Source organism: Trichoplusia ni, chromosome 1 (genome assembly GCF_003590095.1).
Source record: "Trichoplusia ni isolate ovarian cell line Hi5 chromosome 1, tn1, whole genome shotgun sequence".
NCBI lineage: Eukaryota > Metazoa > Arthropoda > Insecta > Lepidoptera > Noctuidae > Trichoplusia > Trichoplusia ni.
The window spans coordinates 12,571,190-12,583,300 of NC_039478.1; the positions used below are offsets into that span (position 1 = coordinate 12,571,190).

The following is a 12,111-nucleotide window of genomic DNA, read 5'->3' on the forward strand; positions in this document are numbered from 1 at the left end:
CGACTTGTCTCGACCGCTTATTTTTTTCTTTTCTTTTCTTTATTCTATAGTGTATTATGATCTTTTTTTCCAGCGACAAAGCTCAACATTTTGAGCTTTATCACTACATATCACATTACCAGATTTGTCGCTGCTAACGAGCGACTGCAAAAGGCCGTAGCTCAACATTTTCAGCTTTGTCACTACCTTTCCTGCGACCATATTTTGACGCTTTTTCGAGACGCGGGAAATTTAAAATGGTGTCACGTGATCAGATCGCGAGCGACGAGCGACCATGAGGTTACGCCTTAAAAGTAAAAGGCATTAAGTAAAAAATAAACAAATAAAAACTGCTGACTCAGTTGACCGACAGATTACCTAAATTAATGCTATATACGCGGCTTCATCTTCAATAGTTGATTTGCTTTTTCCAATACATCAACTATTAAATTAAGAAGTAAGATCCTTTCGATAAATTTCCAAGCTCCTAACATAGTCTTTGTATAAAGATCTGATGCAGTTTTTGGAGTTTATACATATAAAGTTTTTTTGTTATTTACAGTAATACTAAATTTTATCCATATTACGTATTATTAACTTTATATGAAGACAAAATAAAAAATGTTTATGATTTGCAAAACAATAAATATAATTGTTTCATGTTTGTTTTAGATAAATGTGTCAATTTTTTTCTAAATAATGTTCTTGGTGTCTCAGAATCATCCTTTAATACGATGATCGATTTGAAATCTGTTAACACCCTAAACCTAGTATTTACGCTGTTAGTACAGAATTAAAATAATACTGTTTGAACGTGGTCATTACATTGCATTGCAATAATATAATGGTCATAGACCATCGCAACTAATAGAGTTATTTACAACAGAAAATTGTTTGAGTTGGCTGTGGTTTTGGTACTTTGTCTATGACAATACGGAAAGAACACGGGAAGGAAGCGTTTTTGGACAAAAATCTAACGTTTTTGATTACTTTGCTTGTTCACACATAATAAATTGAAGATCATATAAGTCCAAAACCTTGTTAATTGACGGTAAGTGATTTAAATAATAATATTGTAACATAAATGGGTGTGCCGATATCTTTCCTCATGCGGCACTACAGATTTTTGATGAGTCGTCTTGTCCCTCTGTCATATCATACTGTGTTCACGTTTACTGTTATTTTCTTCAATTTTAGTTTGGTCATGTTTGAAAAGACATAACAGGTACTTTCAGAGTGTTTTGGTTCATCTTCAGGTAGTTTGACGGGAAATCGTCACGGATATACCACGACCTATTTTTAGATCGGCTTTCTTTTTTCTGTGGTGCATTACTGTCGGTTTTAAGCCGGTCTTATGGAATTCCTATAATGATTGGTCATGTTACATTTTAGACGAAAGAATTGGAATAACTAATATGGCAGTGAACGTGTACTCTACGAATGTGACTTCTGAGAATTTGTCACGACATGATATGCTGGCGTGGGTGAACGACTGCCTCCAGTCGAACTTCGCTAAGATCGAGGAACTATGCACAGGCGCGGCGTATTGTCAGTTCATGGACATGTTGTTCCCTAACAGTGTGCCTATGAAAAGAATTAAGTTCAAAACAAATCTAGAACATGAATACATACAAAACTTCAAAATACTACAAGCTGGATTCAAAAAAATGGGTGTTGATAAGGTAAATTTTCGTCATTCTTCAATACAATTAAAAATATTTTTTTATTGTTTTACACACATAAGTGTGTTTGCACACTTTTAAAGCTATTTGTAAATGAATTTTAACAAGAGTTATAGCTTAATGGCATTTAAAAACACATTAGACCTATCAAAAAGTATTGATAAATGTTATGTTTCACAGTGTAGAACTTGTTTTAGTATTGTTATTACTGTTTATCAAGCTCATATAATGTTTTATAGGTAATACCAGTGGACAAGCTGATTAAGGGGAGGTTTCAAGACAATTTTGAGTTTTTGCAGTGGTTTAAAAAGTTTTTTGATGCAAATTATGATGGGAGGGAATATGATGCGTTCGATGCGCGTGGCGGTATCACAATTGGTTCAGGGGCATGTGAATCTGGAGTACCCTTGTGTGGTGCTATCCAGGTGCCACCACCCAAAGCCCGCAGGCCTGTCCCCATGCACCATTCTGGCAGTATGCATCAGTTGAATGAAATATTGCACCCCACTCATCTATCACAGTTAGAAACATGGCCAGTGACATGCATATGTGATTTATGTTGGCATTCTCATATCATCAAGCAGTCTCTACCACAGTGTTTCTAGTTGTGGTCATCCATACACATGTTAGATATAGTCTGCTGGCAGGTAGCGGCACCTTTAGTGGCATCTGTTAATTCTTTTTATTTTACCTTCACTTTTTCTTTTGTAGATAGTACCCATTGACAGACTGGTGAAGGGTCGTTTCCAAGACAATTTTGAATTTTTGCAATGGTTCAAGAAATTCTTTGATGCCAACTATGGAGGCACGGAATATGACGCGGTGGCGCAACGTGAGGGCCTGCCTATGGGGCACGGCGGCGCCGCAGCCCCGCGGGCCGCCGCCGCTGTCCCCAAGAAACCCATCGCGCCTGTTGCCAAAGTTGCAGCTAGACCCCAATCCAGTACTATTTTGTTTTCTTTATAATTATTGATTTGTGATAACTTGCTTATTTTTTGAGTTGCATAAAAGATTATGCCATCAAATCAGATGGCCTATAAATTATATCTATGTAAACAATAGAACCATTGCACTGTTTATGTAAACAATATTTTGATAGGATTATACAGTCTATAATGATTATTAATATCTAAATTAAGTTTATAGATGTATTCTATGTACATAGTGTATAATAATTTACAATTAACATTATTTGAGATAGCACCTGCACAGTAATATATGCATGTTTCATCATTATCTGTATTAACACAGCATGCTATCTATCATTCATAATATATCATCATTTATTTATTTCATTCCATAATGACACCATTTTTCTATTTATTTTATGAGTCACATCAGTCATATACTTTGTGTTTAGTGTATTGTATGTGTTTGGCGTCATATTTATCGGTATTTACTATTATTAAGTCATTACAGGAAAATATATAATATAAATAAATACATTAAGTTATTTATAGTTTATTAGATTTGTCTAAATATTATAGAGTATACATTGCTTCTTTTCATTTAAATGGCTGTTGTAAAAAATATATTTTATAACTTAAAAAATTCAAGCATCAATTTTTAAGTGTTTTTCTAATATTTTGCAGTTGGCAAAGCAAACAGCACAGTGAGGTCTCCCCCAGTTAATTTATCTAGAATAAATCAGAGTGCTAAGGGAGACTCCAAAGTCATTGATGAACTAAATCATCAGGTAATGTTCTAAAGAGCTTAATATTATTTTTATAAAATGCAGTTTTTATAGTTTGGTTTTAAATAAACAGGATTTAAACTCACAATTTAATACTAGGTAGTTATTTTCCGCCAGGAGGATAATAAACAAATTAAATTTGCCTTTAACAGATAAATGAATTGAAAGCAACAGTTGACGGCCTCGAGAAGGAAAGGGACTTCTACTTTGGCAAGCTCCGGGATATAGAGGTGATCTGTCAAGAAATGGAAGAACAGCAGAATGCTCCGATTGTGCAGAAAATTTTGGATATCTTATACGCAACTGAGGTAAGAATAGTAGTTTTGAAATCAAAGATTTTGCTTTTATAAAGTTACTTTAACTTGCTACTATAAATGTTGTCATTTCATTTGAGTAGTCATAAAGCAACAAGTTGCAAACCTGTTGCTATTGACAATTTCCATATTTCAAGGAATATTAATGCTCCCAGAAAATAACTTGGCTTGCTGTACTTATTATTTACAGTAATAACTGTGATCATAACTATTCAGTATACATTAAATCAACCTTGTAGGAACATTCACCATAATGTACCTCAGATTGAGTAACACAGTTCTTGCATGTCACATCAACGGTATTGCTTACAGTAATTCAATCTTTAAGTCATTACACGTCTCAAGTTAATACATTGCAGTTCTAACTGCATTTAATAACAAGCCTGTGTTGCTTTCACAGGACGGATTCGCGCCTCCAGAGGAAATAGACGGCGACAACCCGCACCCGCCCGAAGAAGACGAATATTGAAATATATTGTATCTACGCGTATCATAGTGCTCTTTGTATATTACATATATCAAATCGAAATTATCTCGCTTACAATCATCGACAGTATCGAGTGCTTAGTATTTCACAGCCAATGAGTCGTAATTGGATCCTGTAGGTTAATGTTCGGAAACAGTGGCCCTAAAATGGCTTAAACTAGCTGATGTTAATAATTCCTACAAATAAGTTTCATGTATAAATATGTTACAGTTTACTATCTGTCAAGGCTGTACATTCTTACAACAGTTTGTGTAAATGCTATATTATAGGATATAATTTCTCCGTAGATTATCGCATTTAACGCTTTTCATATGTGTTGTCCTATTGAATGTGTTATGAAGTATTATTGCGTGGATTAACTTTTATCCTATCTAACATTTTATCATATTATGCATTGTGTTGTCATGTACTTGCTCTGTATTCATTTTTATACATATACGTGGCTGTGGCATATCTAAGTGCATTCCTTAGCATTTGGGAGCATAGTTTCTTGGCGGAATAACTCTATCCGTGGAGTAAGCTGTTTCTCGTGTAATCTTTATAAAGCTGCAAGGTGAAGTTTGACTGAGGAATAAGAATACCTGTATTCGACATCATTTTTGGGCCACTGGTGCCTATATAAATGTGCATTTAATAGGTTGTTAAATTATTGGAAGAGATTTACTGTTAATTGTTTAATTCTGTTATATTAATGACCCAGTTGAATAAAATTATGAAAGTTCGGTTCTTAAATTTATCATTCTAATACAATATTAACAAGTGAATTGATTAAGTGATTACTCATTAGATCTGAAAGTAACTAACAAAATTTTAAATTAATGATTGTCATTGTATTGAAATAGTTGATAATCATGTATTGGTTCCAGGTAGTGTGATATTTACATGACCGTGATTTAGGTTAAACAAAATACAAGACTTAAACTTGAAACTTTGCACTATTATAACTAACTATAAGAAGTATAACTAATACATATAATTCAAAATATTTTTATTTAGTAGAGTATTGCATTCTTAGACGCGTCGAAGATACTAACGACTTGTTGGCGTAAAAAAAGATGTTATTCGCTGGTTAAGATAAATAGATAATTAATTTATTTACTTTAGCATTCATAAATTGCCTTAACAGCAGATATTAATTGCCTCTGGTTTTCAGATTGTGAATGTCTTATCGAATAAAATAATAACTTTATTAATACATGTGTTTATGTCATTTAATTTCAACCATCTTGAAATTCTCAGTGTTTGTTTATGTACACCACAAAAACAAAGGTCTTATTTAAGTTCCCATTGTAAGCTGATTTATTATAATAATTTAATGCTCAAGAATAATCTTATATTTTGTAATTTACTCGCTAAATAAAATCTGATTTAATAAACTATCAGAATATTTCAATTTCCACGATAGTTCCATACTTGATGCCCCTTTTCACGTGGATGGTTAGTGGCAAATAGAACGCAGATAAAAAAAGACTTCGTATAATATGATATCCCAGGTGTTTAAGCTAACAGGAATCAACAGACACATGTTTACAAATTCATCGACTATAGCTCCGCGTGTAATCTATGTAACGATTACCTACATAGTTTTATTTTTAGGAGGATGAATCACTTGTAAAATTTTAAGATTCCTAGCTCTTTCTATTAAATGAACAGTAGATAATGAATTGTGTACTTTGAAGTTGTGGTTACTCTTGCTGAGGTTAAAGATTAAATACTTCCTTGCCGAAGCATTAAATCCTTGAGTTGTTTCATTAACATAGTCACATGCACAAGCCAACGACACCCAGACTCAGTGTCTCAGTGAAAAAAAAACAAGTCAATACATAAAAGATGTCTTTATTTATATCTTATAAATGTCATTATTTAAAACTCATACCATACATAATTATTTTGTTATATACCTCTTAAACAAATCAACACAAGATACATCAGGATTCTACAAAATAATTACTATTATTTGTATAAGTGTGTAAAAGTCAAATTACATAATTAAATAAATGTTAAATACATCACGCACTGACAAAAATATAACATTATTTTTATTATTAAACCTTACATTTGTAAAAAAAATGTGTTTTTAACTCCAGAGTATTTTAAGTTATATTTACAGACACATTCATTAAAAATATTTACATTGTATTTCAGGTTTTAAATAAGAAGCAAGAGAAATGATATAATGATAGTGCGCGTTTAAAACTGAATATGAACAAACATAAGTAACTAAGGAAAGAAAAAAAAATCAAGCTTTTCTCTTGCCTTTGAAAAAGTCCGCTCTATTCCGTGGCAAGTTCTTTTTCGGCGTTGGTGTCATTTTGTCCGCTAAAGAGAATGATATATTACTTTTCCGCGTTTTTATTTGGGAAATGCTTTGGTTAACTTTTTTGGCGGAAGGCTTGATTTTAATAGTGATATTTTCAATAGACGATGATAGGTTAATGATCCTTGAACGAAGACTTTTGTGTACATCAGAAGTGTTTAGACTCATAGAAGATATATCTTGGGATCTATTTTGGCTTGATGCTCTGCAAGACCTAATCGGACGATTGCTTATGTTGAGTTGTTTTGCAGGTTCCATAGTATTGTTTAGTTTAGATTTGGTTTTTGATACAGCTTTCTGGTTAGATACCATACTACCGTTTTTATCGACTTTCTTTGCTATTGATTTTTTTGTGGGAGTATCTTTTTTATTTTCTTTGCCTGCATGAGATTTCAAATTACGTTTTGCAGTTTGCGCGTCTTCTTTGCTTTTAGTTACAGGCAGTTTCTTTTGTTTTTCTGGTTTAGATTTCATTGTTTTGTTCACGCTCTCATTTGCTTTTTCATTTGGCTTGGCAGTTTTAGATCTAGGCTTATCGATATTTTTCGGAGATTCAATTTGTTTAGCTGTTTGAGATTTTATTTCGTTGATATTCTTGTTTCTCGCGTTTGATGTAGATCGTTGTTTAGGTTCATTTTGTGAATCTGGTTTTGATTTCGATTTTTCTGGTACTTTTTTAACGGTTTTTGCTTGCTTTACAACAGATATTTTTTTAGGCTCATCAGATTTAACTGCTTTCTGTTCCGCTACCTTTTTTTTACTATCACGATTTATTGTAGCATCACCAACACATGTTTCGTTACAACACTTCTTTTTGGTAGTAATTCGGTGCGACCTAATACTAAGAGTGCTAGCATTAAATTTGCGTGTACTGTCAAGGGTATTATTCATAGTTGTATTGTTCAACTTATTGGAATCCTCTGCAGTGGGTAATGACATTTTTGAGACATGGTTTTTGTCGTATCCAGCCGATTTATTTGAGTCCTGCTTGGTAGGTTCTAATGTAGAGTTCACTGAAACAAACGAAAAGTTATTCGATTTAAATTTATTCCTAACTTTACTCAAGTGGGGTATATGTGTAAGTGCAAAATGAGAGGGCTATACCTTTTTTCAGATTATCTAATACAACTCTGCGCGGCGCGGAAGAGTGGCATTCCGCATCACTTTCAAAATCTGTGTCCCAGAATGATTTTACCGAGCTTTTCACATTGCTTTTCGTCACATCTGAAAAGAGAAAAAATTACACTTTAAATTAAAAAGAAAAAACTTTTTACTAATACAAAAAAATAAAGTATTTAAAATAAATGCAGTGAATAATACAGCAATGGACTTACTATTATGTGTCAAGTTAAAGTTATTATTTTTAATTATATTCTGTATACTATTATTATTTTCTAATTTTTGCAGGACGATCTTACAATCTCGAGGTAGTTGATTAGTGTATGGCACTTTTGGCTCACTAGGTTTCATATTTGCATGGTTATTTTTCTCATGCTCTTTATCTTTATTATTCTTAGAAATCTTAGTAACATCTTGTTCAAATATTTCTTCATCAGTATAAGTGTCACTAACATCATCTTCATTGCACATTGAAATAACAGAGGTGACATCCCATTTGTCATCATTATCTTTTTTGTTTTTATTTTTAACATCAGTTTTGTTTTGACTGATTGTTGATTGGTTTGTAATATTCATGCGCTCTGCTGGTACTATTTTGTGGATCAAGTCTAACAGGTTATTGTCATCTTGCACATCTCTGTTCAGACATGATTGGTTTGTGACCAATTTTCTAGCTTTGTTCTTTTCTTTCTGTAATGTGTACACATTAGAATGTGGACTGCTTGTCCCATCACTTAGATTAGCTTTCTCTGCAACATCTAGCTTTTGAGTAAAAAGTTTCCTTTTTATAAAGCTTGGGCGCATGGATACATCACTGTTTTGGGTAGTTTCTGACAGTTCTGACTGATGGTTACTTGATTTTTCTTCTATGTTGTATGGATGAGGTATTTCTGTACTATCTTGAACTTTATTTACAACAGGCTCTAAGAAACCAGTGAGTGGTTGTGCTGATTTAGCAATAAGCTGTTCTTGTACTTTTGGCCTCGACTTTCTTACAGGCAAAGATGGTACAGCAAATTCAAAGTTTGAGGTATTTGGGAGTGGATTTGCATTCTTTGGTTTTGCTAAAACTATGTTGTTCCTTTGTGCATTTCTGGGGGATGACAATTTACTCTTCTTCTTATCAGGAAGATTTGACTCATCATCACTGTCAAGAGTCCTTTTACCTAGAGGTTCATAGTTATAAGTGCTGCTTTCTCTGACAGTTTCAGAAAATATTTGTTCATCTTCACTACCACTGGTGACATTTTTATTTTTTTGTTTATTTTGAGCAAAATGATTTTTAACATTTTCGTCTGTACTTCTTTGTGGCTTCTCAGATGTTTCAGGAATAGCTGTAGAAGCAACAGATCTGTTAAATCTCTGTGAAGGTAATAAGAAACCATTTTTAAATCTCTCCTTTTGAGTGGGCATATGATTATTTTGTTTTGACTTTCCACTGGTACTATAATTTTGTGTGTTAGTGTTACTGGTGGAGCCAACTGAAAACATATTTTTGAAATTGTTCTGTCTGACATTTGTTGAAAAGTCCTTGAACATATTATCTGCAGCAGGTTTTCTGAACTCTGTCAACATTCCTGTTGATCTTGTAGTAGACATGTTTTCTTTGTAAGTCTTTATAGACCCACAGTCATCGCTGCTTATAGAGGAGTTACTGCCTTGTTCTCCTGAGTCATAACCTGACCTTCTTCTATTTCCTTTCAAAAACAATCTCATATTTCTTCTTTTTTCAATTCTCTTTCGCACCCTTTGTTTCATAAGTCTGTGATAGGCATCTTTAATTACTTTTAAATCATATTTATTGAACTTGACATTTTTGAAAGCAAATGCAATATCTGCAGCACTGACACTTGCAGTGGAATCTGAAATTAGAAAGTTATTAAATTTAATAGGCATCATGGAAACTTAGACTTAGTCTTATAAGACACCTAATGAACAAAGTATAAAAATAAACAAGTCTTGACAAGTCCAGAGAAACAAGTCTTAAAAACCTTTACACACATAAAGTTCCAGTTACAAAGCTACAATCATAAAGGTCGTTAATGTAAATGTTATGTGAAATTTATTGTAAACATACCAATACTTCTGACAGACATGGGTGACCCACTTCTACCATTGAACGCTGACTGTTGTGAGCCCATCCCGCCATAATATTGCTGGAAGTTCCTCGGTCGTATATCACATGCACTGTGTATCGACATCGGCGAGGTCTCTCGTCTGTAGTACATACTCCTTTGGTCACAGACTGACTCCGCATATCTTTGCCGCTCAAAGTTTCGCGGCATACACATTGTTGACGTCAATTGATTACGAAAACTCAAGTTCGTTATGTTTGTATTCGGTCCTTTAGCGCTTACAGTCTGTAATCGAATAAAACGGGTGGAAATGAAATACGATACAATTTGTTTACTATCGCTAAATTACAGAATAGTGTTGTTAATAACTAGCAATACTTGTATCACATTTGTCATAGATTGATAACATAGACCACCCTGCAAATATCTAAGTAAATATTTTAAGATTTTACTTACCGTGTTCACATTCTGAAAAGTGAAAACGCTATTTGAAGCGTCGCTATCACTATCAGTCATTTTGAATAGCTTTACGTGTTCCGGGTCATGAATAACATTAGCACACGATTTTTTCAATTTCTATGGTTTGAACGCAGTTAATACACACAATCAGATAACTTTTTACGCATAATATAAACTCAAATCATCGTAAACTCCGTATTCCACATGTAACGGTCCATTTTGATTTTGTTTACGCGTTTGAGATTATATTTTCAAATTTCCTCTACAGTCTATGCTTATTTTACAAAATACTTGGTGTTGCCAGTGTTTTGTGAACAGTCACAAATCAAAAAAGTGCTCAATCCTTGTCCTTTGCAATTTCTTTGATATAAATATTTTGAGTTTATTTTCATACTATGATTTGATTTGATGTTAATTCGTCATTAATCATCTTGTACTTGTAAAAAAAAACATGTTGGTATTAATTTAGTTTATTTAGTAGCTGTGGTATATTCATGTCAACTTAGTCTTTGATTGACATTTTCATTTTAGGTTAAGTTTAGGAGTGAATTCATGAAAAGAATATAATATACTAAGGATGCTAGAATAATTAAATGAAACTTATTACAAAACGTAAAAATGTCACTGGTAATCATTAAGCAACTTCTTCCCCATACAAGATCCTTATGTGTTAAGTTCAGACAGCCTGCAGTGTGTAATATTTATAGTTATAGCACTAAAGTTACTCCTGCAAGCGGCTCCAACAATGTCCTCGATAACATAACCGATTGGGAAACGCTAAGCAAGAAAAAGAAAATCAGTAAGGCTATGAAAGCTTACTTAGAGAGAGCCCAAGAACATGATGAGTTCATGAAAAGACAGCAGTTTGAATATAAGATTGGTAAACGACATTTGGCCAATATGATGGGCGAGGATCCAGAGACATTCACACAAAAAGACGTGGACCGTGCAATCGAATACTTGTTTCCGAGTGGCATATACGACCCAGCTGCGCGACCTCTCATGAAACCACCAGAAGAGATATTCCCCGCAAGAAAAGCTGCAGAGTTCGACGAAGCTGGAAGACCTCACCATTTCCTGTTTTACACTGGGAAGCCAAATTTCTTTAAGCTTATGTATGATGCTGCTGAAAATATTAAAAATTTACAGAGCTTTGAAGACAAAGTGATCAGAAAAAAAGCTTCCCCTGATCCCAATGGAGATCTAAATTTAAATACCAGTGTTTGGTTGACAAAAGACCAACTTGAGCAAGTCCTTGTTGAGAACATAACAGACTTAGAATATGATAACTTCAAAGCAGTGATGGAGAGGTTGGCATCTCTACCCTATGCCTACAGGTTCAAGGAGTTCATTGAGAAGTTTAGAAAACCACTATCTTCTCAAAGATTTGCTTTAGAGATCCCTAAACCTGGCTATGACAGTGAAGGCCGCGCCTTTATCACAACTTATGAGTGCTTGAGAAAGAAAGCTAGAGGAGATGTCACAGTGAAGTCTCCAGGCACTGGCAAAATAACTATCAATGGAAAAGACTTGACATACTTTGACGATGTTCAGTCACGAGAACAGGTTATTTTCCCACTCATATTCACTGGAATGCTAGACCGTGTTGATGTTGAGTGCCACATTGAAGGGGGTGGTCCTTCTGGTCAGTCAGGAGCAATCCGATGGGGCATTGCTTGGAGTCTTCGTAGTTTTGTAGACTCTGCTATGTTGCAGCAGATGCAAGTAGCCGGCTTGTTAACTAGAGACCATAGGCGCAGAGAGCGTAAGAAGCCAGGCCAGCCCGGTGCCAGGAAGAAGCCTACATGGAAGAGGAGATAGTTCTTTTTTTAGTTTGAATAAAATGTTTATTACTAGTTCTGAAACTGTCTTTTACTTTTTTATTCTGTCAGTTTTATTGTCTGCTTTTCCCGTTTCGTAATTTTGACAGAACTCTTTTTCCAAATATAAACAGGTACCTCAAATTTAATATGATTCGACTTTACA

General features: G+C 34.0%; 3 protein-coding genes across 4 annotated transcripts; 2 read left to right on the top strand and 1 right to left on the bottom strand.

Moving 5' to 3' along the window:
• Nucleotides 1-890: 890 nt before the first annotated feature.
• Nucleotides 891-5,350, top strand: LOC113495065 (microtubule-associated protein RP/EB family member 1). 2 transcript variants are annotated; one of them, XM_026873661.1, is made up of 6 exons: nt 891-1,030; nt 1,372-1,661; nt 1,901-2,135; nt 3,254-3,357; nt 3,507-3,662; nt 4,069-5,350. In XM_026873661.1, exons 2-6 carry the CDS (start codon nt 1,395-1,397, stop codon nt 4,135-4,137), a joined length of 831 nt encoding a protein of 276 aa, XP_026729462.1. In that variant the 5' UTR covers nt 891-1,030; nt 1,372-1,394; the 3' UTR covers nt 4,138-5,350. The 2 variants fall into 2 exon arrangements, with proteins under 2 accessions (XP_026729462.1, XP_026729469.1); XM_026873668.1 differs by lacking the exon at nt 1,901-2,135 and adding an exon at nt 2,373-2,604 and having other exon boundaries at nt 893-1,030.
• An 892-nt stretch (nt 5,351-6,242) lies between these two features.
• On the bottom strand, nt 6,243-10,416 carry LOC113495081 (transcription factor stalky-like). Its single transcript, XM_026873678.1, has 5 exons — nt 10,123-10,416; nt 9,669-9,951; nt 7,807-9,453; nt 7,577-7,696; nt 6,243-7,485 (listed from the first exon to the last, which is right to left on the bottom strand). The coding sequence occupies exons 1-5, from the start codon at nt 10,180-10,182 to the stop codon at nt 6,395-6,397; spliced, it is 3,201 nt and encodes a 1,066-aa protein (XP_026729479.1). The 5' UTR covers nt 10,183-10,416; the 3' UTR covers nt 6,243-6,394.
• A 212-nt stretch (nt 10,417-10,628) lies between these two features.
• Nucleotides 10,629-11,990, top strand: LOC113495099 (28S ribosomal protein S9, mitochondrial). Its single transcript, XM_026873698.1, has one exon. It carries the CDS (start codon nt 10,744-10,746, stop codon nt 11,944-11,946), a length of 1,203 nt encoding a protein of 400 aa, XP_026729499.1. The 5' UTR covers nt 10,629-10,743; the 3' UTR covers nt 11,947-11,990.
• Nucleotides 11,991-12,111: the final 121 nt, after the last annotated feature.